The sequence below is a fragment of the Carassius gibelio genome, chromosome B9 (genome assembly GCF_023724105.1).
Source record: "Carassius gibelio isolate Cgi1373 ecotype wild population from Czech Republic chromosome B9, carGib1.2-hapl.c, whole genome shotgun sequence".
Lineage (NCBI taxonomy): Eukaryota > Metazoa > Chordata > Actinopteri > Cypriniformes > Cyprinidae > Carassius > Carassius gibelio.
Genome location: NC_068404.1, coordinates 5,663,412 through 5,689,823, shown reverse-complemented (window position 1 = coordinate 5,689,823; position 26,412 = coordinate 5,663,412). Strand labels below are relative to the sequence as shown.

Genomic DNA, 26,412 nt, shown 5'->3' with positions numbered 1-26,412 from the left:
GGCCTAGTTGTTGCAGAGCATGAATTCTGAGTATGGGTCACCATACTTGGTTGTACATCACATCGCTTTTTTTAAACAGAAATTAGGTTGGACACTTCCTGGTCTCTGAAGTAGCGCTCATGTGGTGACATATGATGAATGTAACATAGACATTAATGTCTTTTTTTTTTTTTTAATAAACTGACTCTTGAACATGAAAGGCCATTAAATGTGTTTAAGAGAAAATGAAGGTTTCAGAATAAAATCGTTGTAAGAATTTTACCTTTTTCTTTCTTTCTTTCTTTCTTTCTTTCTTTCTTTCTTTCTTTCTTTCTTTCTTTCTTTCTTTCTTTCTTTCTTTCTTTCTTTCTTTCTTTTTTGAGTGAACAATGCCTTTAAGAGAGTGATTAGATACATTTTCTCTGGCTTTAGGGCTTATATAAAATGTAATAAAATTGTGATATGTTTTTTTAATTAATGGTGTACCTGTAAAGAATATAGTAGGAATCAAAAGATGCAAAAATACTAAGTATATAAATAAACAGGTCAGTTAAATTTTCAATCTGGGTTTGTATTATGGTTAATTAGAGACTTGTTAAGATATATAACTTTTTTTTTTTTTACTTTTATTTCCTCTTTTTTTCAGAACAGATTTTGCAAATTTCTGTTAAAATGTAATCACTTTTTAGAAAAACTCGCGGTGTATAATCAAATAATGGTGCGTTAAAAACAACAACTGCTGGTATGTTGTATTGTTCTGTTCACAAACACAGTAATGAGAATTTGAGGACATTGACGCGTGTGAAGATCAGTGTGGTGCGAGACGACAGGAAACCATATTTATCACACTTGTTTCCTCTTTATGTGATGTCACAGTCACTTGTTTCAGAGAACTTATATCAGGTTTAAGGCACTCTCAGTGAAACCTGTAATAACTTAGAGATAAGAAAGCAGACGGATCGATCAGTTTAAGGATGGTAGACTTCTGGTGCCAAAAGTGGAAGCTGCCACTATTGTTGTGTCTCACAGGACTGCTGCAGTGGGGTAAGACTGAACTGAATCACAAATATGAACCTTGACTTATTTTCTCTGAGGATATAGAAGTTTTGGGACATTATTTAATTTTCTCACCCTCATGTTAAATCAAATCCTATGTGAGATGCAAAAAGCTAGTAAACATTCAAGCTGGAATTCCCATACAATGAATGTGGATGGTGATTACTTTCACTACCATAAAGCTTTAAAAATGAAATAAACGTTACATGCAAGTGGTTTATATGACTCAGGAAATATAGCTTTTGAAGCTTTGTGACATTTAAGGGTTATTAACTAAAAATGTACTTAGCTGAAGATCTTAAATCTTGTTTGCACTTCTTTTCTTTGAACTTTTTTGTCAATTAAAGAAGGTTAAAGAGAATGAACAAATCAGAGATTCTTGATTTTATTTCATTTTACAAAATGTCCCAGTTTGTCTGTCTGTTTCTGTGTAAAATATATTGTGTAAAATATCTGAGATTAACCTGTTTAATGCCTCTCTCCACACAGATCTGTGCAGTGGTCAGATTCAGGTCCAGATCCAGGAAGGTCCTCTGTATAGAGTGAAAGGATACCCCATCTCCATATCCTGTAACACAACAGGGTTTACAGGACCATCTGAGCGGGATTTTGATTTCATTCTCAAGAAACAAAATATGGAGATAAATATAATCAGTACCAGTAAAGAAGACTTTTCCTACGGAATGTTCTCCGGTAGAATAAGAAATAAAGAGATTTATGTTGTAAGGCTGTCAGGATCTTCAGTTGTCTTGTGGATCAAAGATTTGCAGGAGAGTGATGCAGGTGATCTGCTCTGTGCAACCCTACACACAGGTGGTGCATATTACGGAGATTATGATGATGAAGCAAAGCTTAATGGTAAGATATCTACTTATTTTGAGGGTTTGGGTGATTAATGAGATGATCTGAGAGAAATCTATTCTTTAAAATCCATTCACATTCCCATGTATCACAAAAGAAGGCGTTTGGCTGTAAGTTATATTCATAATAAACACTACTGCATCATCCTTCAGTCACTGATGTAGTATCAGCTGATATCAGTTCTCTAGATGCTGGTACTGGCTTGAAAAATGCATATTGGTCAATCACTTTTTGTCACTTTGTTAATACATTTTCAATGGCAAAAAATAAATAAAAAGTCTGTTTTCTCCACAGTGATAGCAGACACCCTGGAGGCATCGTACTCGGGCTCTCCTTCTCAGAGCTTGTCTGAAGGGGATCCTCTTCAGCTTGAGTGCCAGGTCTCCAGCCAGACTTTTCAACACACTCATCTGTCAGTCACCTGGTTTCTTCATGATGAAGATGATAAAAACCCACGGCCAATCATTACTCTGGACAAAGATCTGACTGTAAAGCCAGGAGCTGGATTTGAGGATCGCTATCGTGCTGGTCTTATCAGCATGGATAAGGTGGAGGACACAACCTACAGACTGAAGATGCCTCAAGTGCAGCAGTCCGACCAGGGGAAGTTCTTCTGCAAAGCCATTGAGTGGATCCAAGACCCAGACCGTTCCTGGACACAGATTGCCCACAAAACCACCACGGCATGCGATGTAGAGATTAAACGAATTGGTGAGATTTATATTCTGTCAATTAAACCAAAGGGTCTTTGATTTTTACTTACACTTAGAAATCTAAGACAAAGTTTATTGTACGAAAGTAACAATTATATCCTTACAATCAAATTTATCTATCCATTTGTCTAAATAGCTCTTGAATTGTAATAGTTTCATGCTCTTTTCAGTCAAAAATTTACAGCAGAGAGAGAGAAAAAAAATCACTGAACCTGTGTTACCTGTGATTTGCTGTTACCTGAAGCAGTTTGTAAATGTTTTTGAGGATAAACGCAGGTCACACAGCCCACCCATGATGGCATTTTTAGCTTCTACCAAATGACAGATACATTTGTTGCATAATAATGTTCTGCAGATGTCATTGTGACTACTTTGTAACTACTTAGTCAAAACCTGTTGTAATGTCTGAGTGAGTATGAGTGCAGTCATACACAGGAAGTTGTGTAAGAGAACATGTTTAATCTCATGCTGTTTCCTGTGTCTCAGAAGTGGCCCCTGAAGCTGGTTCCTTCAGTGTTAATCTGAAGGCTTCAAAGGGGCCACTACAGGAGGGAGACGCACTGGACATCCGCTGCAGTGTGAATGCACAGAACCTTCCTGGTCACTTCTTCTCTGTGACTTGGCTGAAGGACCAGCAGAGAGTGGCCCAGATCGGATCCTCTGGGGTGCTCACCGTTTTCGACAGTTATAAAGAGCGAGAGAATGCAGCGGAGATGATAGCAGTGAAAACCAGTCACATGGACTACCTTCTGACCATCCGTTCGGCTCGGACTGAGGACCTCGGCCAATACCAGTGTGAAGTGTGGCAGGAAAACATGAATGCAGATGGCACCTTCAAAAAATTACAAAAACAAATGTCCAGTCCAGAGACTGTGAGCATCACGGCTAAAGGTAATAAACGATACAGTTCTTCTTTCTCTGCTGTCATTGTGATTTACAATGTTAAGTATGGAGAAGATTACCTAATTATGAGTGACTATGACAGTGAGGCTTGCCTTGAAATAATTGCCATTGGTTTGCTTTATTTGCTGTAAAAATAATCTAGTAACAGTTTCCACAACAAAAATGCTTGCATTAAAAAACAGACAATGGTAAGTTTTTTTTTTTTTTTTGTCTGTCTGGTCAGAGAGTAATCTAGCGGTGGTCATGCTGATGAAGGAAGCGGTCACTGAGGGAGATGCACTACACGTCTCCTGCTCAGTGTCGGGATTCAAGGGTCCTTTATCAGTGTCATGGCAACACAAGAAGGACCCGGGGGCTTCCTTCAGTGATGTCGTTAGTGTGACCCATGAGGGAGTGATGAAAGATGTTGGGGCAAGGTATCAGAGCAGAAATGTCCAAACATTTCATTCTCCAGCGGGAAACTTTACTCTACAGCTTGGTGCATCTTCAGTATCTGACAGCGGAGAATATAAGTGCATTGTGTCTGAATGGACAGTACAGAGCAATGGAGAGATGAAAGCCATCACCCAATCTCAGCAAAAAGCCATTAAAGTTAATTCTGTTGGTAAGATTACTATATAATAACACATTATTCTCAGTAACAGAGAAAACTGTCAAGAAATTCTGTCATAAATTCTTTGTCACTACTTTGCTCAAATTTGTTCTGTTACTAATGTTAGAATTTTAATAATCACTGCAGACGTTTCTTTTCAGAATCTCTAATGGTGGTGAGCTTGACAAGTCGTACATCAAATGTACCTATAGATTCTTCAGTACAATTGCTATGTCGAGTCAGAGTGCCTAAAGTGTCTTTGGCTCTACGCTGGATGTTTCAGCCCCACAATTCCACTGTTCAAACAAATATTTTATCCATCAGTCACACTGGAGAAATGGAATGGAGAGCAGATCAGAGAAACTATCAGCTGAACATTCAAGCACAGCCGGGAGACACTCGTTTCACTCTCATGGTGCCGAGAGCCAGCAAACAACAAGAAGGACAGTACCAGTGTCAAGTTGATGCCTATCAAAAGGATGTACAGAAAGCCTTTAAGAACTCCAACCTGTTAGCTGTGATTGTACACAAACCTGGTAAATACAGCTACTTATTCAAAAAATAATTTGTATATAAGGTTCATTCTACATCAAACATTTATATATTTTATATCTTAAGGCATATTCCTATGCTGAATTGCATGCATTTAGTTTTGAAGACAAGTATGACTTGTTTTTTTTATATGAATTTCTTTACAGTTTTATGTACAGTATGTTTGGACTGCATAGTGAAACAGCTTACAAGAGTACAGCATACTTCCTGCTTAAAATAATACTCTTTAAAAGAATCCCAGGATGCACCTGGTTGAGTACATTTCCTGAGTGAACGGAGCTGTAATCTAAATAATATCAAATCTAAGAGGGTTTGAACCCACATTATATTAGATGTCTTTAACAAATACTGTATGTACATACAGTATTGTTCAAAATAATAGCAGTACAATGTGACTAACCAGAATAATCAAGGTTTTTCGTATATTTTTTTATTGCTACGTGGCAAACAAGTTACCAGTAGGTTCAGTAGATTCTCAGAAAACAAATGAGACCCAGCATTCATGATATGCACGCTCTTAAGGCTGTGCAATTGGGCAATTAGTTGAATTAGTTGAAAGGGGTGTGTTCAAAAAAATAGCAGTGTGGCATTCAATCACTGAGGTCATCAATTTTGTGAAGAAACAGGTGTGAATCAGGTGGCCCCTATTTAAGGATGAAGCCAACACTTGTTGAACATGCATTTGAAAGCTGAGGAAAATGGGTCGTTCAAGACATTGTTCAGAAGAACAGCGTACTTTGATTAAAAAGTTGATTAGAGAGGGGAAAAACTATAAAGAGGTGCAAAAAATGATAGGCTGTTCAGCTAAAATGATCTCCAGTGCCTTAAAATGGAGAGCAAAACCAGAGAGACGTGGAAGAAAACGGAAGACAACCATCAAAATGGATAGAAGAATAACCAGAATGGCAAAGGCTCAGCCAATGATCACCTCCAGGATGATCAAAGACAGTCTGGAGTTACCTGTAAGTACTGTGACAGTTAGAAGACGTCTGTGTGAAGCTAATCTATTTTCAAGAATCCCCCGCAAAGTCCCTCTGTTAAAAAAAAGGCATGTGCAGAAGAGGTTACAATTTGCCAAAGAACACATCAACTGGCCTAAAGAGAAATGGAGGAACATTTTGTGGACTGATGAGAGTAAAATTGTTCTTTTTGGGTCCAAGGGCCACAGGCAGTTTGTGAGACGACCCCCAAACTCTGAATTCAAGCCACAGTACACAGTGAAGACAGTGAAGCATGGAGGTGCAAGCATCATGATATGGGCATGTTTCTCCTACTATGGTGTTGGGCCTATTTATCGCATACCAGGGATCATGGATCAGTTTGCATATGTTAAAATACTTGAAGAGGTCATGTTGCCCTATGCTGAAGAGGACATGCCCTTGAAATGGTTGTTTCAACAAGACAATGACCCAAAACACACTAGTAAACGGGCAAAGTCTTGGTTCCAAACCAACAAAATTAATGTTATGGAGTGGCCAGCCCAATCTCCAGACCTTAATCCAATTGAGAACTTGTGGGGTGATATCAAAAATGCTGTTTCTGAAGCAAAACCAAGAAATGTGAATGAATTGTGGAATGTTGTTAAAGAATCATGGAGTGGAATAACAGCTGAGAGGTGCCACAAGTTGGTTGACTCCATGCCACACAGATGTCAAGCAGTTTTAAAAAACTGTGGTCATACAACTAAATATTAGTTTAGTGATTCACAGGATTGCTAAATCCCAGAAAAAAAAAATGTTTGTACAAAATAGTTTTGAGTTTGTACAGTCAAAGGTAGACACTGCTATTTTTTTGAACACACCCCTTTCAACTAATTGCCCAATTGCACAGCCTTAAGAGCGTGCATATCATGAATTCTGGGTCTTGTTTGTTTTCTGACAATCTACTGAACCTACTGGTAACTTGTTTGCCACGTAGCAATAAAAAATATACTAAAAACCTTGATTATTCTGGTTAGTCACATTGTACTGCTATTATTTTGAACAAAACTGTACATAGAGAATGTCTGTTAAATAAGCCACAGTAAGTTGTTACGTTGTAGTTACAGTTAAAGGACAGTTGTACAATTACACATGTAATCATAATTTTGACCATACCACAATCCTATAATTACTATACTTTTTCCTTATTCTCATTAATTTGCAACTACATGTCTACTAACCTTCAGAGTAGACTGTAAGATCAGGTTTAGGGTTAGTAAAATAAATTGACATATACTAGCAAAGATTCTTATATTCAGTACATTGTGGTCCCATTAAAGTAAAGTGTTAGAAGATATTAAGCAGACAGTCTGAACCATTTAATTGTTTAACATTTTTAGTCATAAAAAATTTCCCAAACTTCCATTTGTATTATTTTACAGTAGTGTTGTGAGTTCGTGTGGGTAAGGAAGAGGACAAGGGGTCGGCTGGACTGCTGACGTATTTATTAACATAAATTAAACAAAAACTTTTCTAACACCATATGGTGACTTCTATTATGCTGCGTTCACTCGGTGCTTTCGCTTTCCGGCTTCCGGTTTCCGGTCTCGATTCCCGTCAGCAGTCCCACTCTCTCTCACTTGCTTCCGTCTCTCCTGGCGTTTTATACCCTCTCCACGCCAATCACTAGAACAAGCAACAGGTGATAATAATTTCTGCCCAAACCACTCACTTACCGCTCGTCTCCTGATCCTCTCTCCCGCTGCAGACTTCGCTAAACCACGCCCCCCTTGCCATATACCCCCACCGCCCGACTCAGGCCGGGGAGCCGTCCGGCCTGCAGCCCCCCCCATTTCTGGAGAGGAAGTCAGCCACCGCCATCTGAACACCTGGCCTGTGGACCACCTTGAATTTAAAAGGCTGAAGAGCTAGATACCAACGAGTGATCCGCACGTTGGTATCCTTCATGCGGTGGAGCCACTGCAGCGGAGCGTGGTCCGAACAGAGGGTGAACTCCCGTCCCAGGAGATAATAGTGGAGGGTGAGGATGGCCCACCTGATGGCCAGGCATTCTTTTTCAATGGTGCTGTACTTAGCCTCTCTCTTTGAGAGCTTGCGGCTAATGTACAGCACCGGCCGTTCCTCCCCCTCTATCTCCTGGGACAGGACCGCCCCCAGCCCCCTGTCCGACGCGTCTGTCTGCAACAGGAAAGGGAGAGAAAAGTCAGGAGAGTGTAATAACGGCCCGCCACATAGAGCAGCCTTGACCTGGGTAAAAGCCTGCTGACACGGCTCCGTCCACTGGACCGTATCTGGCACCTCCTTTTTAGTGAGGTCAGTCAAGGGGCTGGTGAGGTCCGAATAATTAGGAATAAATCGCCTATAATATCCCGCCAGCCCCAAAAACTGCCTCACCTCCTTTTTGGTCTTGGGACGTGGACAGGTCGCAATAGCGGCTGTCTTATCAATTTGGGGACGCACCTGTCCATGCCCCAAGTGGAAGCCCAGATATCTTCCACTCGCCCAATCGCACACTTCTTTGGGTTGGCCGTGAGGCCCGCTCCTCTCAGCGACCTCAGAACAGCCCTGAGATGCTGCAAATGCCGCTGCCAATCATTACTGAATATAATGATATCATCCAGGTAGGCAGCCGCATATGCAGCATGGGGTCGTAAGATTCTATCCATGAGGCGCTGAAAGGTTGCAGGCGCCCCGAACAAGCCAAAGGGAAGGGTAACAAATTGGTGTAAACCAAACGGCGTTGTGAAAGCTGTTTTTTCTCGGGATAATGGAGACAAGGGGATCTGCCAATAACCCTTCGTTAAGTCCAATGTCGAATAAAAGCGAGCCGTGCCTAACCGATCAAGTAACTCGTCAACCCGCGGCATTGGATATGCGTCGAACTTCGACACAGCATTCACCTTGCGATAATCCACACAGAACCGGACTGAGCCGTCCGTTTTCGGAACTAAAACTATCGGGCTCGCCCAGTTACTGTTGGATTCTTCTATTACCCCCATGTCAAGCATAGCGCCTAATTCAGCCTGAACTACTTTTTTTTGTGCTCAGGTAAGCGATACGGCCGGCTGCGAACTACCACGCCAGTAATACAAGTACTTTCTCTCCCGGTGCAAATTTGCGTAAACTAGTTCCCCTGTTATACAGCCGACTCTGGCGGTCCTGGGCTTGTAACAAATTCTCCCTTGATAGCCGCCCCAATGTGTGGAGTTTTGTTCTCAAATCCAGTACGTATTTAATTTCGTTTTTGCCCTGAGATGGTCCCTCCTCCCAAGTTTCTCTCAGAACGTCAAGCACCCCCCGGGGCTGGCGTCCATAGAGAAGCTCGAAGGGGGAAAACCCCGTGGAGGCTTGTGGGACATCTCGCACAGCGAATAACAAGGGCTCTAGCCACCTATCCCAATTTTTGGCATCTTCCTGAACGAACTTACGGATCATGGATTTAAGAGTGCGATTAAATCGTTCGACCAGGCCGTCCGTTTGTGGGTGATAGACGCTCGTTCGAATCGACTTAATGCCCAATAATCCGTATAGTTCGCGTAGCGTACGTGACATAAACGCCGTGCCTTGATCAGTAAGGATTTCTTTCGGAACCCCCACCCGGGAGATAAGACGAAACAGGGCATCCGCAACACTTTTAGCGGAAATGTTGCGGAGGGCCACTGCTTCAGGATATCGAGTTGCATAATCAACAATGACTAATGCAAAGCGATGTCCTCGTGCCGATCGCTCTAATGGCCCGATGAGGTCCATACCAATTCTTTCGAAGGGGGCCTGCATTAATGGGAGAGGGCGCAACAGCGCTTTTGGGGTGGCCGGTGGGTTCACCAACTGACATTCCGGACAAGACGCGCACCACCTGCGCACGTTGTCATGAATGCCCGGCCAGAAGAATCGGGTCATGAGGCGGTTTAGTGTGGCTGCCTGTCCCAAATGGCCCGCCATAGGATTAGAATGAGCCGCATGGAAAAGCATTTCCCTGCGGCTCTTTGGAACTAACAACTGGGTTGTATTTACTTTTGTCTGAGCGTCTTGGGTCACTCGATACAACCGGTCTTTTAAAATGGCAAAATAGGGATAGGAGAGCGGAAGGGCTGGTCGGAGAGGCTGGCCATCGATGGTGCGGACCTGCTGGAACGCATGTTTTAGCGTCTCATCCTGCGACTGCTCCAGGGGAAAGTCATCGTTCTCCGAGAGAGTTAGTCTCCCGATTCCACTCGGTTCCCCTGAAGCCGGCCTCAGCGGTCCTGGCTCAGTTTCCCCCACCTGCACCCGCGCGGTCTCCTTCCGTGCCTTATTTCCCCAAGAGGCATCCGCACATAGCAACCCCAATAAAACTGTAAACGCGGGCCAATTCGTCCCCAAAATTACTGGATGCCGGAAGTGGGGACTAACCGCCACCTCCACACTATGTTTTTGTCCCCTAAATTGAATCAAAATTGGGATGACCGGATGGCCGCCAGGTGGATGGCCGATTCCAGCGACGCGGGGCGGTGGCACTGGACCCACTCGGCCGTCTTCTTGGGGAGCCGAGTGATGAACTGCTCCAGCACCACCAGATCGACGACACGCTCCACGTCGCTTCCCTCGGCCAGTAGCCACTTGCGGCAGGAGTCCCGGAGCTGTTGGGCCAACGCGAAGGGTCGGCCGGCCTCGCCCAAGTCCAGGGAGCGGAAGCGTTGCCGGTGTTGTTCGGTCGATCGGCCAACCCGCTGGAGGATGGCCCTCTTCAGATCGTCAAAGACCAGGAGGTTCGCCACTGGCAGTTGTTGGGCGGCCACCTGGGCCTCGCTGGAGAGCAGGGGAATAAGGCGCACCGGCCAGTGCTCACGGGGCCACCCGCAGGCCTCGGCCGCCGTCTCAAACAGTTCCAGGAAGGCCTCCGGATCGTCCTGGGCCCTCATCTTGTGCAGTGGCAGGTGCATGGCGGGCGGCCCGGCGGCCTCAGTGCGAACCTCCCGATCGAACCAGCCCCGGAACCTCTCGCGGCCCTCCTGCTGGGCCTGGACGATGGCCTGGAACCGTCGCTCCTGATCGGTCCTCAGATCCAGCAGCGCCTGGTGTTGCTCGCGGTGGAGGACCGCGAGGGAAGAAATGATGTCCGCAAGCGGCGTGGAGGACGGGCTTTGCATGGCGGCGTCATCAGTCCGTCTTCCTTCCCGGGTTTCGGAACCAGTGTTGTGAGTTCGTGTGGGTAAGGAAGAGGACAAGGGGTCGGCTGGACTGCTGACGTATTTATTAACATAAATTTAAACAAAAACTTTTCTAACACCATATGGTGACTTCTATTATGCTGCGTTCACTCGGTGCTTTCGCTTTCCGGCTTCCGGTTTCCGGTCTCGATTCCCGTCAGCAGTCCCACTCTCTCTCACTTGCTTCCGTCTCTCCTGGCGTTTTATACCCTCTCCACGCCAATCACTAGAACAAGCAACAGGTGATAATAATTTCTGCCCAAACCACTCACTTACCGCTCGTCTCCTGATCCTCTCTCCCGCTGCAGACTTCGCTAAACCACGCCCCCCTTGCCACAAGTAGTAAAGAATTTAAAAGTATTTACATAGTAAAGTATTTAAAATATTTTTCTATTATTACAATGTGTAGAAAATAGAGCTAAACAATAAGTAGGTACATCTAAATTTTTGACTGTTAATAACTGTGGACACCAGGTCTTTCAATGAGGAAACAAAAAGGAGAACAGGAAACAAAGCCATGCGGCATAAACACAAATTAGCAGTAATAAGACAGTCCGGTGCTAGCATACATACCTACTATAAAAGAGACTCGCATATAAATTAAATGACATTTGTAAATGTCCTTTCCAGCATTTTTCCTACTATGTTGTCTTTACACATTTAGAACCTTTATTATTTTATTTTATTTTATTTTTTGTAAATAAAGCATTTAGATAATCGTAGATTCAGCTGTTTGATATCCCTATCTCTCTTTCTTCCTTACTTTGTAATGTTTAATACAGACAGCAAGATGAGCCTGTTCTCACCCACTTCTCGTCTGGAAACCACTGTCGACACTGATGCTAAACTTGAATGCTCAGTCACGAGGACAACCACAAATACGTCTCGTTTCACAGTAACATGGATGTTTGGGTCCCAGGTGCTCTTAACTATGGACCTAGATGCTGTTGTCAAGTTTGGCCCTGCAGCCGGCCTAGAGATGGACCAGAGGATCCGTTTGGAAATAAGACAGAAACAGAACTTCCAGATGACTATCCAGCAGGTCAGAACATCTGACAGTGGACAATATCACTGTGAGGTGGAAGAGTGGCTCCAGGATCCTCTTGGTGACTGGTATTCCCTCAAGAAAATGTCTGTTACCACAGAGCTGGTTGTCAAAGAGAAAGGTAAAAACATATTTACCTTACTGAATTATTATTATTATTTTTTTTCCTTTTCCACTGAACTGTGTTTTACACAAACATAAGTTTAGCTGATTATTAAGGGTCCTTGAGAGTGACAACAAATCTAAGAAATGTATTTATATTGTATTTATGTTGATTTCAAAAGTGTTAAAATGTTTCTAATATAAAAATAAAAAAAATTCACTGCCATTTTCAAAAGAACAAAACAATAATAGACAACTTTTTAATGAAAACAAAGTTTTACAAGGTGGTAATTTTGTATGCTTACAAAGTATTTTTTATGGAAACATTTGATTACAAAAAAAAAAAAAAATAATAATAATAATAAAATAAAATACAAATTGCCACCTGATACACCAAAAAATAAACTAGTTACGAACTGACTTGAAAGTATGTTGGGACAAAAATTACTTTTAATAAAAACAAATTAAATGTGCTCAGTATAGATTTAAATCATTGCATGCATGATTTTTTTAAATGTATTTTTCAATAAATAAAAATATATAATAAATTCAATAATTAATAAATTTACAATAGAAAATAAAAACGTCATGATCCAATTACTGATACTGTACTTATTGTTTTTTTTTTTTTTTTTTTGGTTTCAGCCAGTGATTTCAAAATGAATAAAGCTGACACTCAGTTGAAGGTTGAAGAGGGAAAGCAGGTAAAGTTGAAATGCTCAGTGGAGGGCATTGGGTCTGATCCCACTCTTCGTTACTCCCTTACCTGGATGTTTAACCAATACCAGTCCTCCAGTTCTGCACTTCTGACATATAGCCATGATGGCCTTCTGAAGTACAAAACCTTTGACTCGGAGCTTGTGGGACGACTTCACTTCTACACCCCAGAAGTGGGTGTCTTTCACTTGACTATCCATAGATCCATCCAGGAAGACAGGGGGCGCTACTACTGTGAAGTTCAACAGTACCAGCTGGACTGTAAAGGTCAATGGTCACTTAAGGCAAGGGACAAGTCAGGTTTTACCAATGTTACTGTTCAGCTTATAGGTGAGTACTCTAAATTTCAATTAAGAAATTTTGAAATCACCGGGAAAATTGAAAAGAACATTAATGCATTATCCCCCCACAAAAAAAAAAAAAAAAATTAGAGAACAAACTGCAGGTTAACAAGGAGGAAAAAAGCCTGACCATTACTAATCTACAAGCAGGGTTCACCATTGACTGTGTCATTAAATCACGGTCCAGTGATACATCTGTGTTTGAGGTGACTTGGTCCAGGGGTCTGATAAATGAACGACCTGTCATCATCTTCAATGCCAGCCGTGATGGTACCTTACACAGTGCAATCGATGATAAAGAGCTGGTGTTTGGACGCCCAAGTGCCATGCGCTATAAGCTGACAGTGCCAAACGTCAAACCCACTGATACTGGCCTTTACCACTGTCAGGTTGTTGAATGGATTCAGACAGCTGCAAATAAGTGGAGAAGTATAGGTCAAGACATATCTGGGAAGATATCTGTCCATGTTGACACTGAGGATCAACAAAAAAATGTCAGCTTTACCATGGACAAGGAAGACAATAATCTTGATATCAAAGAAGGAGAGAAGTTTGATCTTGAATGCTCCCTGAATGTAGAAAAAGATGACCCTACTCATCACTACAGTCTCAGATGGGTGTTTAATAGACCAGGGTCAACTAGTGGGATACCATTACTGTCCTACTCTCATGATGGTCGTCTACAGTACCATACAGAGTATCAGGACAGGTTACACTTCTCCAGACCTAATTCTGATACTTTCCATCTGGCAGTATTAAACTCTGATAAAGCTGATAGTGGAAGCTACCAGTGCAGAGTTGAGCAGTACCAGCATGATTGTTATGGCCAGTGGAAACAAATGGCACGTGCCCAGTCAGGCACTACTACAGTCACAGTTCGCAGTATCGGTAATGCAACCATTTACATCTTGTCCATGTTTAATCTCTAAGTGCAGTCTAACCATTGATTTTCAAAACCCTGTCATATTGCTTGTGACTATCAACATAGGATCTTCCTTTAGAGGTGTCTGTATGTTTTGTTCTTGCTGATTGATCTTTGAATTTGTGTTTAATTTAAACAGAAAGTAAACTGCGTGTTCAGAAGGACAATCAAATGCTCAACATTACAAATCATCAGACTTCATTCACCATTGACTGTGTCATTGACTCACAATCCAGTGATACATCTGGCTTTGAGGTCACCTGGTTCAAGGTTCAGGAAGAAGGACCACTCACCATGTTCTCTGCCAGGCGTGACGGTACCTTACACAGTGCAATTAGCGAGAAAAACCTTTTGTTTGGACGACCACTTGCCACACACTTTAAACTGACTGTGCCACAGATCAGCTTCACTGATATGGGGCAATACTACTGTCAGGTTGAGGAGTGGCTTCTAACTGCTAACACTTGGAAGAAATTGTCTTCAGATAAATCTGGAGAGCTCTCCATCTACGTTCACACTGAAGGTAACTATCCAGAATGCAGCATGTTTTTAGAGAATCCCTGCTGTAAGCGATTTGATAATTACCACTGGGCTTTAGTCACTAAATTATTCCGTTTAATCAGACCACCCAGTCAGATTTAATGGTTAGGTTTAAGACTAATGTCAGGGCTAGGGTCTTGTAAACCTGGGGATTCCATGTTTAATCTCTAAGTGCAGTCTAACCATTGATTTTCAAAACCCTGTCATATTGCTTGTGACTATCAACATAGGATCTTTCTTTAGAGGTGTCTGTATGTTTTGTTCTTGTTGATTGATCTTTGAATTTGTGTTTAATTTAAACAGAAAGTAAACTGCATGTTCAGAAGAACAATCGGATGATCAACATTACAAACGATCAGACTTCTTTCACCATTGACTGTGTCATTGACTCACAATCCAGTGATACGTCTGGCTTTGAGGTCACCTGGTTCAAGGTTCAGGAAGAAGGACCACTCACCATGTTCTCTGCCAGGCATGACGGTACCTTACACAGTGCAATTCCTGATAAAAATCTTCTGTTTGGACGACCACTTGCCACACACTATAAACTGACTGTGCTACAGATCAGCCCCACTGATATTGGGCAATACTACTGTCAGGTTGAGGAGTGGCTTCTAACTGCTAACACCTGGAAGAAATTGGCTTCAGATAAATCTGGAGAGCTCTCCATCTATGTTCACACTGAAGGTAACTATCCAGAATGCAGCATGTTTTTAGAGAATACCTGCTGTAAGCGATTTGATAATTACCACTGGGCTTTAGTCACTAAATTATTCTGTCTAATCAGACCACCCAGTCAGATTTAAGGGTTAGGTTTAAGACTAATGTCAGGGCTAGGGTCTTGTACACCTGGGGATTCCATGTTTAATCTCTAAGTGCAGTCTAACCATTGATTTTCAAAACCCTGTCATATTGCTTGTGACTATCAACATAGGATCTTCCTTTAGAGGTGTCTGCATGTTTTGTTCTTGTTGATTGATCTTTGAATTTGTTTTTAATTTAAACAGAAAGTAAACTGCGTGTTCAGAAGAACAATCGGATGATCAACATTACAAACGATCAGACTTCTTTCACCATTGACTGTGTCATTGACTCACAATCCAGTGATACATCTGGCTTTGAGGTCACCTGGTTCAAGGTTCAGGAAGAAGGACCACTCACCATGTTCTCTGCCAGGCATGACGGTACCTTACACAGTGCAATTCCTGATAAAAATCTTCTGTTTGGACGACCACTTGCCACACACTATAAACTGACTGTGCTACAGATCAGCCCCACTGATATTGGGCAATACTACTGTCAGGTTGAGGAGTGGCTTCTAACTGCTAACACTTGGAAGAAATTGGCTTCAGATAAATCTGGAGAGCTCTCCATCTATGTTCACACTGAAGGTAACTATCCAGAATGCACCATGTTTTTAGAGAATCCCTTCTGTATGTGGCCTTACAGTATTAACTAATCCAGATTGATCTATCCCACATATAGTATAACTATGCCACTCCCATTAATTGGACTGGGATGGGAGACCCAACTAGTACCCCAGAATAAAGATATACCCCACGCTAAGTGAATAAAACAACTGAAGGCTGACGTAACAAAAGCAAGATAAACATTTATTTTTGATAAAACCAACCATTAATGACAGTAATACATCAGAAGCACTTACATGAATTCTCAGAGACCAATATTCATATGAAAATCTACACTAAATAATGTTGGGCCGGACCACAGTGCTCAATGTTGACAGGGATCCACCTTTAATTCACCATGAGTACAAGGCTCCAAAAAGGTTCAGCACACCAACGACAGAAATCGAGGTTACACAGCATCAACCAGAAAGTGCTTCGCACCAGCCAGTGCGCACGGATGAAGGAACGCACAGAACCTGGTATAATGACAGGCTACACTTTAGGCTAGACCGCCCGCACCAACACACAGCAGCAACACACCCTGTAACGCCAGCACAGTCTGTAAAAAAAAAAAAAAAAAACATGCAATATACATATACTCCGTTTACCTGCCCCTTATACAAAATAAACCACATAAAAATCACCCAAACAAATCTCATGACTCACATCATCACCAACGTGAGTAGCCTTCACAATTCAGTTACTGGTGACCACATGCACACATGCATTTCCACACGGGGGACGCCAACACCTGGCTGCCTATACTCACTGATAATCATGGTTCCACTACCCTCTGTTTCCTGTCTAAGCCACCAACAAAGCGTAAGATCCGCCCTTAAGACCTCCTACATTTAAGCCCTTACTGCTCATTCCTGGGTCCTAAAGTCCCACTGGCTACACTTACCCCCCTTTTTTAAATATCACCATCCCGGTGACCATGCTCATACTGCCGGAACCAACCACCACATGTGGACAAGACATTAGACAATACCGTAGCACTGAAGACTGCTTGGACTATAGACTTCTCCACTTGTAACTATTGTTACACCACCGACCAGGGTGGGTTAAAAGGATTAGGATGGTGACGTGCTGTTGCACGTGAGTTCGCCTGACCAATTCCAGGCCCATCTCCTCCTGTACCACTGAGGGTGTTGAAGGGTTACCGTAAAACTTCAAATAATAGCCGAGTCCCAAATAGACGCCTGTCTCTTTTTAACGCCTGGTGTGACGACAGGTTTGGGTAAATAAAGGCCAGTCTCAAATAGAGGCCTGTTCTGTTTTTTTAGTATCGGGTTGTATTTGATCTTCTCAAACCCATCAGATCGTGTGTTCTATGTTTTGATTAGATTTCACGTGACAGACACAACAACAGTTCATGAACGACTCATCACTATGGCAACATAACAAAGAGGTTAACGAATTTCTTTTAGTCTTCAGTTTTTCTTAATTCTCTCAATACCACCATGGAGACAAAAAGAAAAAAGTACGATTTGACATTTAAGCTGACAGTTGTCAAATTTGCCAAACAAAATTCGCAGCGGTAAGGCATTTCTCGGTTGATCCAAAGAGAGTGCGAGAATGGCGAAAAAATAATGCTGGGTAGCCTACTTCAAGCATGGGAAAAGCTGGATACGGAGCGGTGGTTCAACGTGGGTGGAAGGGGTCTTAATTCGGTCCGGTGAATATTTTTCTCTAAGCCCGCCTGGTCTCACGGCTTGATTTTATACAATGTCCCCACGTCATCCAGACACCGAACCACTACATAGGGAATGGAGTCCCATATATCTTGGATCTTATGTCTACCTGGGGGGATGATTCCTCCTATACACTAAAGTACCAGGCTCAAGAATAGGCAAGGCAAGGCAAGGCAAGTTTATTTATATAGCACATTTCGTACACAATGGTAATTCAAAGTGCTTTACATAAAAGAAAGTAAAATAATCATGAAGAAAAATAATAACAAAAATAAAACAAGCAATTTTAAAACTTTTAAAATGATTAAGACATTTAAAAACAGTTAGAAAATGATTTTACATAAAAAAAATAAAATAAAATAAAACATTGAAAATATAGTGCAATCAGTTCAGACATTTGACAGTGCTCATTCAATAAATGCACAGCCAAAAAGATGCGTTTTGAGTCTAGATTTAAATGTGACTAGTGTTTTAGCACATCTGATCTCTTCTGGAAGCTGATTCCAACTGCGGACGGCATAGTAACTAAAGGCAGACTCCCCTTGTTTTGTGTGAACCCTTGGTATTTCTAACTGACTTGATCCTAGTGATCTGAGTGCTCTGTTAGGTTTATATTCAGTGAACATATCTGCAATATATTTTGGTCCTAGGTCATTTAGTGACTTATATACAAGTAAAAGTACTTTAAAATCAATCCTAAATGTAACTGGAAGCCAGTGTAAGGACCTGAGGACTGGTGTGATATGCTCAGATTTTCTGGTTCTAGTCAGTATCCTGACTGCAGCGTTCTGGATGAGCTGCAGCTGTCTAATGGTCTTTTTGGGAAGGCCGGTGAGGAGCCCATTACAATAGTCCACCCTGCTGGTGATAAAGGCATGAACAAGTTTCTCCAAGTCTTGACTGGAAACAAAACATCTAATTCTTGCAATGTTTTTTAAATGATAGTATGCTGATTTAGTTACTGCTTTGACATGACTACTGAAACTAAGGTCTGTCTCCAGAATCACACCAAGATTCCTGACTTGATTTTTAGTTGTTTGACCCCTAGAGTCAAGGTATGCATTCACCTTGAACACTTCATCTTTGTTTCCAAATGCAATGACTTCAGTTTTTTCCTTGTTTAACTGAAGAAAGTTCTGGCACATCCAACTATTAATTTCATCAATGCATTGGCAAAGGGAGTCAATGGGGCTGTAGTCATTTGGAGAAAAGGCTAGGTAAATCTGGGTATCATCAGCATAGCTGTGATAGGCAGGCTAAACAAGAGAGGTGCAAGAATTGACCCTTGTGGGACTCCGCATGTCATGGACGTACACTTAGACTTATGCTCTCCTAGACTCTCCTAGACTCACATAATAGCCTCTCCCTTCTAAGTATGACCTGAACCATTTAAGTACCATCCCAGAAAACCTGACCCAGTTTTCCAGTCTCTCTAGTAGTATGTTATGATCGACAGTGTCAAACGCAGCACTGAGATCTAGCAATACCAGCACCGATATTTTGCCAGAGTCACAATTTAAGCGAATATCATTTATTATCTTAATGAGTGCTGTCTCTGTGCTGTGATGCGGTAGGAGACCAGATTGAAAATTGTCCAGGTATCCATTTGAGTTTAAGTATTTGTTCAGCTGATTAAAAACGGCCTTTTCTATAATTTTACCTATAAAAGGAAGATTAGAAATTGGTCTAAAATTGCTCAAAATGGTGTTATCAAGATTGGTCTTTTTCAGGAGGGGCTTTACAACTGCAGTTTTTAGGGAGCTTGGAAATGTCCCAGAAAGAAGTGAGGCATTCACCACTTCTAAGAGATCTGCTTTTAAGCAGTCAAGCACACTTTTGAAAAAAGATGTGGGAAGTGTGTCAAGACAACAGGTTGACAATTTTAGTTGCTGCACTATGTCTTCCAGAATTTTGCTATCAATTTTTTCAAAAATAGACATAGTATCTTTTTGATATTTTGGCCGAATCTGTCTGACCTCTGCATTACTTAAGGATGTGCTAATCGCCTTTCTGATATTTATGATCTTCTCAGAAAAGAAAGAAGCAAACTCAATGCATTTGCTGTCTGATTATCACATATCACTGGGAATCTGACTTGAGATGTTTGTCAGTCTCTCAACAGTGGCAAAAAGAGTGGCAAGAATAGGGACAGTGTTTGGATCAACACATCCCCTACAGATGGCTGCCGCTTCTAAGTGCTCCCGAGCATCCTTATAGATTGAAGCCAAGTGTTTCTGATGTTAATCGACCCAATTGCTTACCCTTCCCTCCACTGACTTATCCTTCTCCACGCCGAGGAGGGAGTCTATTGGTAGGTGGGGCTTACAGCCAAACATTAGCTTGTAAGGAGAATGTCCGGTAGACTGGTGAACCGTGGTGTTGTATGCAAACCCTACATGAGGTAATTGGACTGGCCACCGCCTCTTCTTTGTTGCAGGCAGTGTGCGCAAAAGATCGTGCAGGGTTCTATTGAATCTCTCACACTGTCCATTGCCTGCTGGGTGATATGGACTTGTGCAAGACTTTTCTACCCCATACAGCTGGCACAGATGTTTGAGAAGTTCTCCCTCGAATTGTTTCCCTTGATCAGTGTGAATACGTTGCAGGACACCATAATTATAAAACCAATTTTCTGTCAGTACTTTGACCACCATTCCTGACTTTTGGTCTGGTGTAGGGAAACCCCGTGTATACTTGGGAAACATATCTGTGATCACTAACAGGTTTTCAAATCCATCACTAGACCGCTATGTCTAATGCAAGGATTTCCAAGGGCATGGAAGCCATTAGGCTTCCCATGAAAGTCCTGATTTTTGGTTGTACCGCTTTGGCAGTTACACACCAGTCAGTTTTTCCACCACTCTTCAATGTCTCGATGCATAAATGGCCAATAACCATGCTGTTTGACCAGGCTGGTGGTACGCTCCACCCCCTGATGCCCATGGTTATCACGCAGACTAGTTAGCACCTCTGTCTGTAGAACTTGTGGTACCAGCAGCTGCAAGCATGGCTCCCATCCGCCAGGCTCATGGGTGGCACGATACACCACCACGTCTTTCTCCTGGATTCGGGCCCACTGTTTAACTAACTCCACAACAGTGGGGGGTTCCTGTGCTCGCTCAATTCCTGTAGGGGGTATGCCTGATTGCCAGTAATGTCTAAAGGCACTAATCACTGGATCTAAAATCTGCAGACTTTTCAAGTCCACCCTTTTACGATGGGGAATGGCCTTGATGGCGGAAGAGGTGGTCAACCATGACCTACCAGGCTCCAATGAGTGGCTTTGGATCTCTGCGGGAATAATAATTCCAGCTGCCACCTCATCCATCGAGCAAGGGGACAGATCATCTGGCAATCTTGATAGGGTGTCCGCATTTTTGTTGGTGGACCCTGGCCTATACACCACTTTAAAATTAAACAAAGCCAACTGTGATGTCCAACGCTGTTCTTTAGCTCCAAGCTTTGCTGTTTGAAGGTTACAGAGAGGGTTATTATCTCTGTATATAGTAAATGGAGCCCCAATGAGATATTCTCTAAATGTTTCCATTACAGCCCATTTCAGGGCAAGTAACTCCAATTTCATTGCACTATAGTTAGACATGTTCTTTTCTGAAGGTCGCAGGCCACGGCTTGCATAAGCTATAGGGCAGCGTTGCACCCCCCTGTTCCTGGGACAACACCGACCCCAAACCCAAGCTACTGGCATCAACCTCCACTACAAAGAAGTGAAATGCTGAAATCCCCATATCCCAAAACCGGTGCACTGACCAGCTTATCTTTTAATGTCTTAAACGCTTGTTCACAGCTCCAATCCCAGTAGCTATGCAAAGAGCTGCCAGATCAAGATGGAGATGGTCTTTTTCGCCCCGGCTGCAACTTTGACACTAGTTTGTGGAGGGGGGCTGCATATTTTGCGAATCACTCAACAAAACGACGATAGTAAGAGGCAAAGCCTAAAAACAACCTCAGTTGCCCGACTGTTGTTGGGGTCTTCCAATCTTTGAGCGGACTGATTTTATCAGGGTCTGTAGAGACACCCTTAGCTGATATTACATGCCCCAGGTACTTAACTTCTGACTGGAAGAAATGGCACTTACTGAGCTTTAGCTTCAGCCCGTATTGCCTTAGTCGGTCCAAAACCAACTCTAACCGCAGTAGGTGCTCCTGGAAAGAGGTAGAAAAAAATGACCACATTGTCCAAGTAACAACGAATGGAAACTTTGGTCACCTAAAATCCTCTCCATTAAGCGTTGGAAAGTCCCTGGCGCATTGCACAAACCAAATGGCATTCGATTAAATTCACAGAGGCCAAATGGGGTGCAAAACATCATTTTTGCATTGTCAAATAGCGTCGCTCCAGAGAGTGCATCCAGTGATTCTTCAATTCTTGGTAATGTTAAAGCATCACATCAGGTTTTAGTGTAAAGTTGACGATAGTCCACACAGAGGCATGCACTAAACACACAAATGGCAGAGCGTGCACCAGCCAGTGTGCACGGATGAAGGAACACACGGGAACCTGGTATAATGACGGCCTACACTTTAGTCTAGACCGCCTGCACCAACACACAGCAGCAGCACACCCTGTAACACCAGCACAGTCTGTTAAAAAAAAAACATGGGATATAAATATACTCCATGCGTAAAGCAGGGGACCGTCTCAATGCCTTTTTGACTATACGCACCTGGATACAAGTTTACTGTTTACCCGCCCCTTCTACAAAATAAACCAGATAATAATCACCCCACCACATCTCACGACTCACGTCAACACCACACTCTTTAAGGGAAGCATACTGCCGGCGTTACACTCCGCAACACTTCCACGATTCAGTTAATGGTGACCGCATGCACACATTCACTTCCACACGTGGGACGCCAACACCTGACTGCCTATAGCACTCCGCAACACTTCCACGATTCAGTTACTGGTGACCGCATGCACACATACACTTCCACACTTGGGACGCCAACACCTGGCTGCCTATAGCACTTATACTCGTGGTTCCACTCCCCTCTGTTTCCTAAGCCGCCAACAAAGCGCAAGACATGCCCTTAAGACCTTCTACATTTAAGCCCTTACTGCTCATTCCTGGGTCCTAAAGTCCCACTGGCTTGATAACTACCACTGGGCTTTAGTCACTAAGTTATTCTGTCTAATCAGACCACCCAGTCAGATTTAAGGGTTAGGTTTAAGACTAATGTCAGGTCTAGGGTCTTGTACACCTGGGGATTCTAGGCACTGGACATTTTTTTATATGTCAGTTCAGTTTATGGAGCTCTTTCCAAAGGATCAGATGATCTAAATCTGGAAAAGTTCTTTATTTTTTGTAACTGATTTTAAAAAAGCAAACCTTCTTATATTCTAGATTCATTGCACACAAACTGAAATATTTCAAGAGTTTTTTATTTTCTGAAATTAAATAAATAAATACATACACACACACACACACACACACACACACACACACACACACACACACACACACACACACACACACACACACACACACACACACACACACACACACATATATATATATATATATATATATATATATATATTCTAAACAGAAATGTTCAAGTTCTCCAAAGCAGGTTTAATTATGCACTCAGTACTTGGTTGGGGCTCCTTTTACACAAATTACTGCATTAATGTGGTGTGGCATCGAGGTGTTTAGCCTGTGGCACTGCTGAGGCATTACTGAATTGCTTTGATAGTGGCCTTCAGTTCTTCTGTATATTTTGTCAGATGTTACTTATCTTCCTCTACACAATACCCCATAGATTCTCTCTGAGGATCAGGTCAGGTGAGTTGACTGTAGGGGTGGGCGATATCTCGATATTTAAAATATATCGAGATATTTTTTAAACACGATATGGATTTTGACATATCGTATATATCGATATATTGTTTATATTCTGATTCCGCCACTTTGCTTGTTTGCCTTCCCTGTGCTGGGCTCGCCCCCCGCCTCCTTGCTTTTGTCCCCTCTCACCTCGCGTGTAGAGAACTAGTCAAAAAAAAAAAAAAAAAAAAAGACAACTGGCTCTATTATATGGAGATACTTCATTTTTAAGGCGTAGGGCGAACGGCAGGCAGATGTCTACTGTAGGGCCCAATGAAACGCGGACGGAATCGCGGAATCCAGTCATAAAAATGGAATTTACAGTTTAACGCAGAATGTCACGGAATTGGTCAAATTTTAAATGAATTAATCAAAAGTCGGTCATGCACTTACATCAAATCGCGAAATGGACTAATATCTGCAAATATTAACCCGGAAAAGTCTATTTAAATATGAATCCTGCATGTTCTGCGTGTCTGTGTTAACGAATGGAGCAGAAGCGCGTCTTCATTCATTAAACACGGAAGCGCGTGATGCTCGCGCTGATTTCATTGTCTTTCCTCTCTCTAAATAAACACGTGAACACATGAGGAACATCTCCAGAACTGCACTGAGAGTCACTTCATGAGCATCTGACCGTTTGATTTGAGTAAGACTAGCTCATATCACATCATAGACTGTGGTATCACATACACAGAACTGTAAAGGTAAACCCGTCAAAATAAAAGTATTTGACAGAACTCTATTACTATTGTACAGCAGAATGTAGATAGCCCACTACTACTACTATTAAAATGAAACGAAGGAATAATCACACAACATTTCTCCCATGTTTTATTTTTAATAGTTTACCAAAAAATAAAGTTTGCCTAATTTTAAATAATTAAAAGATAAATTAAATGAATGTTTTATGCCTTCATTTGATAATCAGAAAAATGTAAATACACAGAATTTCTGAAGGGAAAAAAACATTTCACATAAGGCTATTTTAAGAATTGTTTTTAACTAATTAAGTTGTTTTTATGCATTTAAATAATTGCACATGCTAAAACACAGAATTAGGTAACAATAAAACATATGGTGAAGAAAAAAATAAAATGTTTCATAGGCCCCTTAACATGTAATATTTGCCATATTTGTTTTTGCAGTAGTTTTTTGGGGGTTATTTTTCCTGTAAAGATATCGAGATATATATCGTATATCGAGATATAGCAAAATATATCGAGATATATTTTTTGCTCCATATCGCCCAGCCCTAGTTGACTGGCCAATCAATCGCAGTAATATATCATGGTCATCAAACCACTTGGAAGTGGTTTTGGCACTGTGGGCAGGTGCTAAAGTGTTTTTTTGAGATACTGAACTTTTTATTTCCCTAGCTGTAAATCATAACCATCTGAATAAAAAAAATAATAGTAATAATACTCCAATATTTAAGTTTGTGTTCACTGAATCTAGAATATAAGAAAGTTTGCTTTTTAAAATTAAATTACAAAAAATAAATACCTTTTTCATGATATTCACATTTTTCTGAGATGCACCTGTACACATTTTGAGTAATGCACTTTAGTTGTAATTGACTAATCACTGTGGAGCTGCAGGAATTGACATAATGACACTAACACTAACTCTAATAGTATTTTTAAAATCACTTAAAGCATGTGTATCCATAAATCTTATATCTAAAAGATAATTATAACATTTATTTGTTCTTCTCAGGTGATTCTGAAAAACAGACAGACCCGTTGGGAACAGCACTGGGAGTCACCATTCCTCTGATTTGCTTTCTTGTATTGGTCATAATATTGTTGTTGATAAAGGATCACAAGAGGGATTCTGAACTGAAGAAGAAGAAAGAGTGTCTGTGGGCTGAAAATAACCCCCTTACTCCTCTACCTGAGAGGACTTGTGCTACAGAGGATTATTCCTAGTATTAGTGCAGTAATATGCAATTACATACCCAAAATGTTGTTACTGAGGGATATCTATTTTCTATTAAGTTAACTTACCCCTACATTTAAGGATAATGTATTTGCATTGCTATAAATCCATTTATTATGAGGCAAGATAAGAAGAATATTTAAACCAGTGTTTCTGATCAGCATGACAGATGTAACAGGCTTGTCTTTACAGTTTGAGCCTCTCTTGAGTTTAGTTTTTTGTACTCCTAACTGTTTATTAATCTCTCCTGAAAACATATTTCATGTACCGTAGATTGCATTTTACCTCGTTTAGTTTTGCTCTTTGTTTTTTGACAATGATAATATCATGCAACCTCTCAATGCTAATTTCTGCTGAGTGAAAGAAAAAAAAAATGTGCCAGCAGTTTGTTTGTTTGCACAGTCTTTGAAGTCAACATAAAAACATATAAGAAACATGTTCTCCAATTTTTTTTTTTTTTTGTTGTATTACTACTATCATAACAGAACTACATTTTTTTTTACTTGGTTTTTGCCGTTGTAATTGCATATTAATTGTGCTGTATACATAACACGGCTCTAAAACAATAGAAGTTATAGTTCTGATGATGCCATATTTTCAATTGAATGCAGTTCAGTTTATGATATTTACTTTTTCACTTGTTTTACTTATTCACGGGCAGTTCAAAAGTAACAGCAATCACCGCACATGCTGTGTAGACATTTCCATGGTAGACGGGAAGTCAAGATGCTCTGAGCAGATCTGTTTAGCAATCACAATGCAGTGGTTGTGGGGTTTTTTTTTTTTTGCTCAAGACTGTTGGTCTGATCTCACAATGAAGTCAAAGAGGAAAATGCTTTCTTTGCAAAAGCACGATGCATGACTGAAACCACTAAATGACATTTGGTTTTTAAAGCCAGTTTACTGTCACTTTTTTGCCATGGGAACCCTGTACAGAAGGAAGCCATGTCATGGTTTATGATAAATGTGTGTAGTTTTTAAATGTGTTTTGTGATGGATTTAATTATCTGTTTAACCCTCTTCAGTCAAAGTATGGTACTGCATCTAAATAAAAGCTTGTCTGAGA

General features: G+C 41.5%; 1 protein-coding gene across 6 annotated transcripts; it reads left to right on the top strand.

The window, feature by feature from the left end:
- The first annotated feature begins 850 nt into the window (after positions 1-850).
- On the top strand, positions 851-26,412 carry LOC127965497 (immunoglobulin superfamily member 2). Of its 6 annotated transcripts, none has more exons than XM_052566319.1 (13): positions 852-1,023; positions 1,525-1,893; positions 2,191-2,607; positions 3,096-3,500; positions 3,736-4,116; positions 4,266-4,640; positions 11,569-11,952; positions 12,579-12,980; positions 13,082-13,879; positions 14,053-14,183; positions 14,888-15,140; positions 15,461-15,844; positions 25,125-26,412. In XM_052566319.1, the coding sequence occupies exons 1-13, from the start codon at positions 954-956 to the stop codon at positions 25,334-25,336; spliced, it is 4,581 nt and encodes a 1,526-aa protein (XP_052422279.1). In that variant the 5' UTR covers positions 852-953; the 3' UTR covers positions 25,337-26,412. The 6 variants fall into 6 exon arrangements, with proteins under 6 accessions (XP_052422281.1, XP_052422279.1, XP_052422277.1 ...); XM_052566317.1 differs by having other exon boundaries at positions 14,053-14,436; positions 14,757-15,140; XM_052566320.1 differs by lacking the exon at positions 14,888-15,140 and having other exon boundaries at positions 14,053-14,436.

Coding starts and splice junctions, on each gene's coding strand:
- LOC127965497 (XM_052566317.1), top strand. CDS start 954: ATGGTAGACTTCTGGTGCCAAAAGTGGAAGCTGCCACTATTGTTGTGT. Junction 4,117..4,265: donor CATTAAAGTTAATTCTGTTG/GTAAGATTACTA, acceptor GTTTCTTTTCAG/AATCTCTAATGGTGGTGAGC. Junction 11,953..12,578: donor GCTGGTTGTCAAAGAGAAAG/GTAAAAACATAT, acceptor TTTTGGTTTCAG/CCAGTGATTTCAAAATGAAT.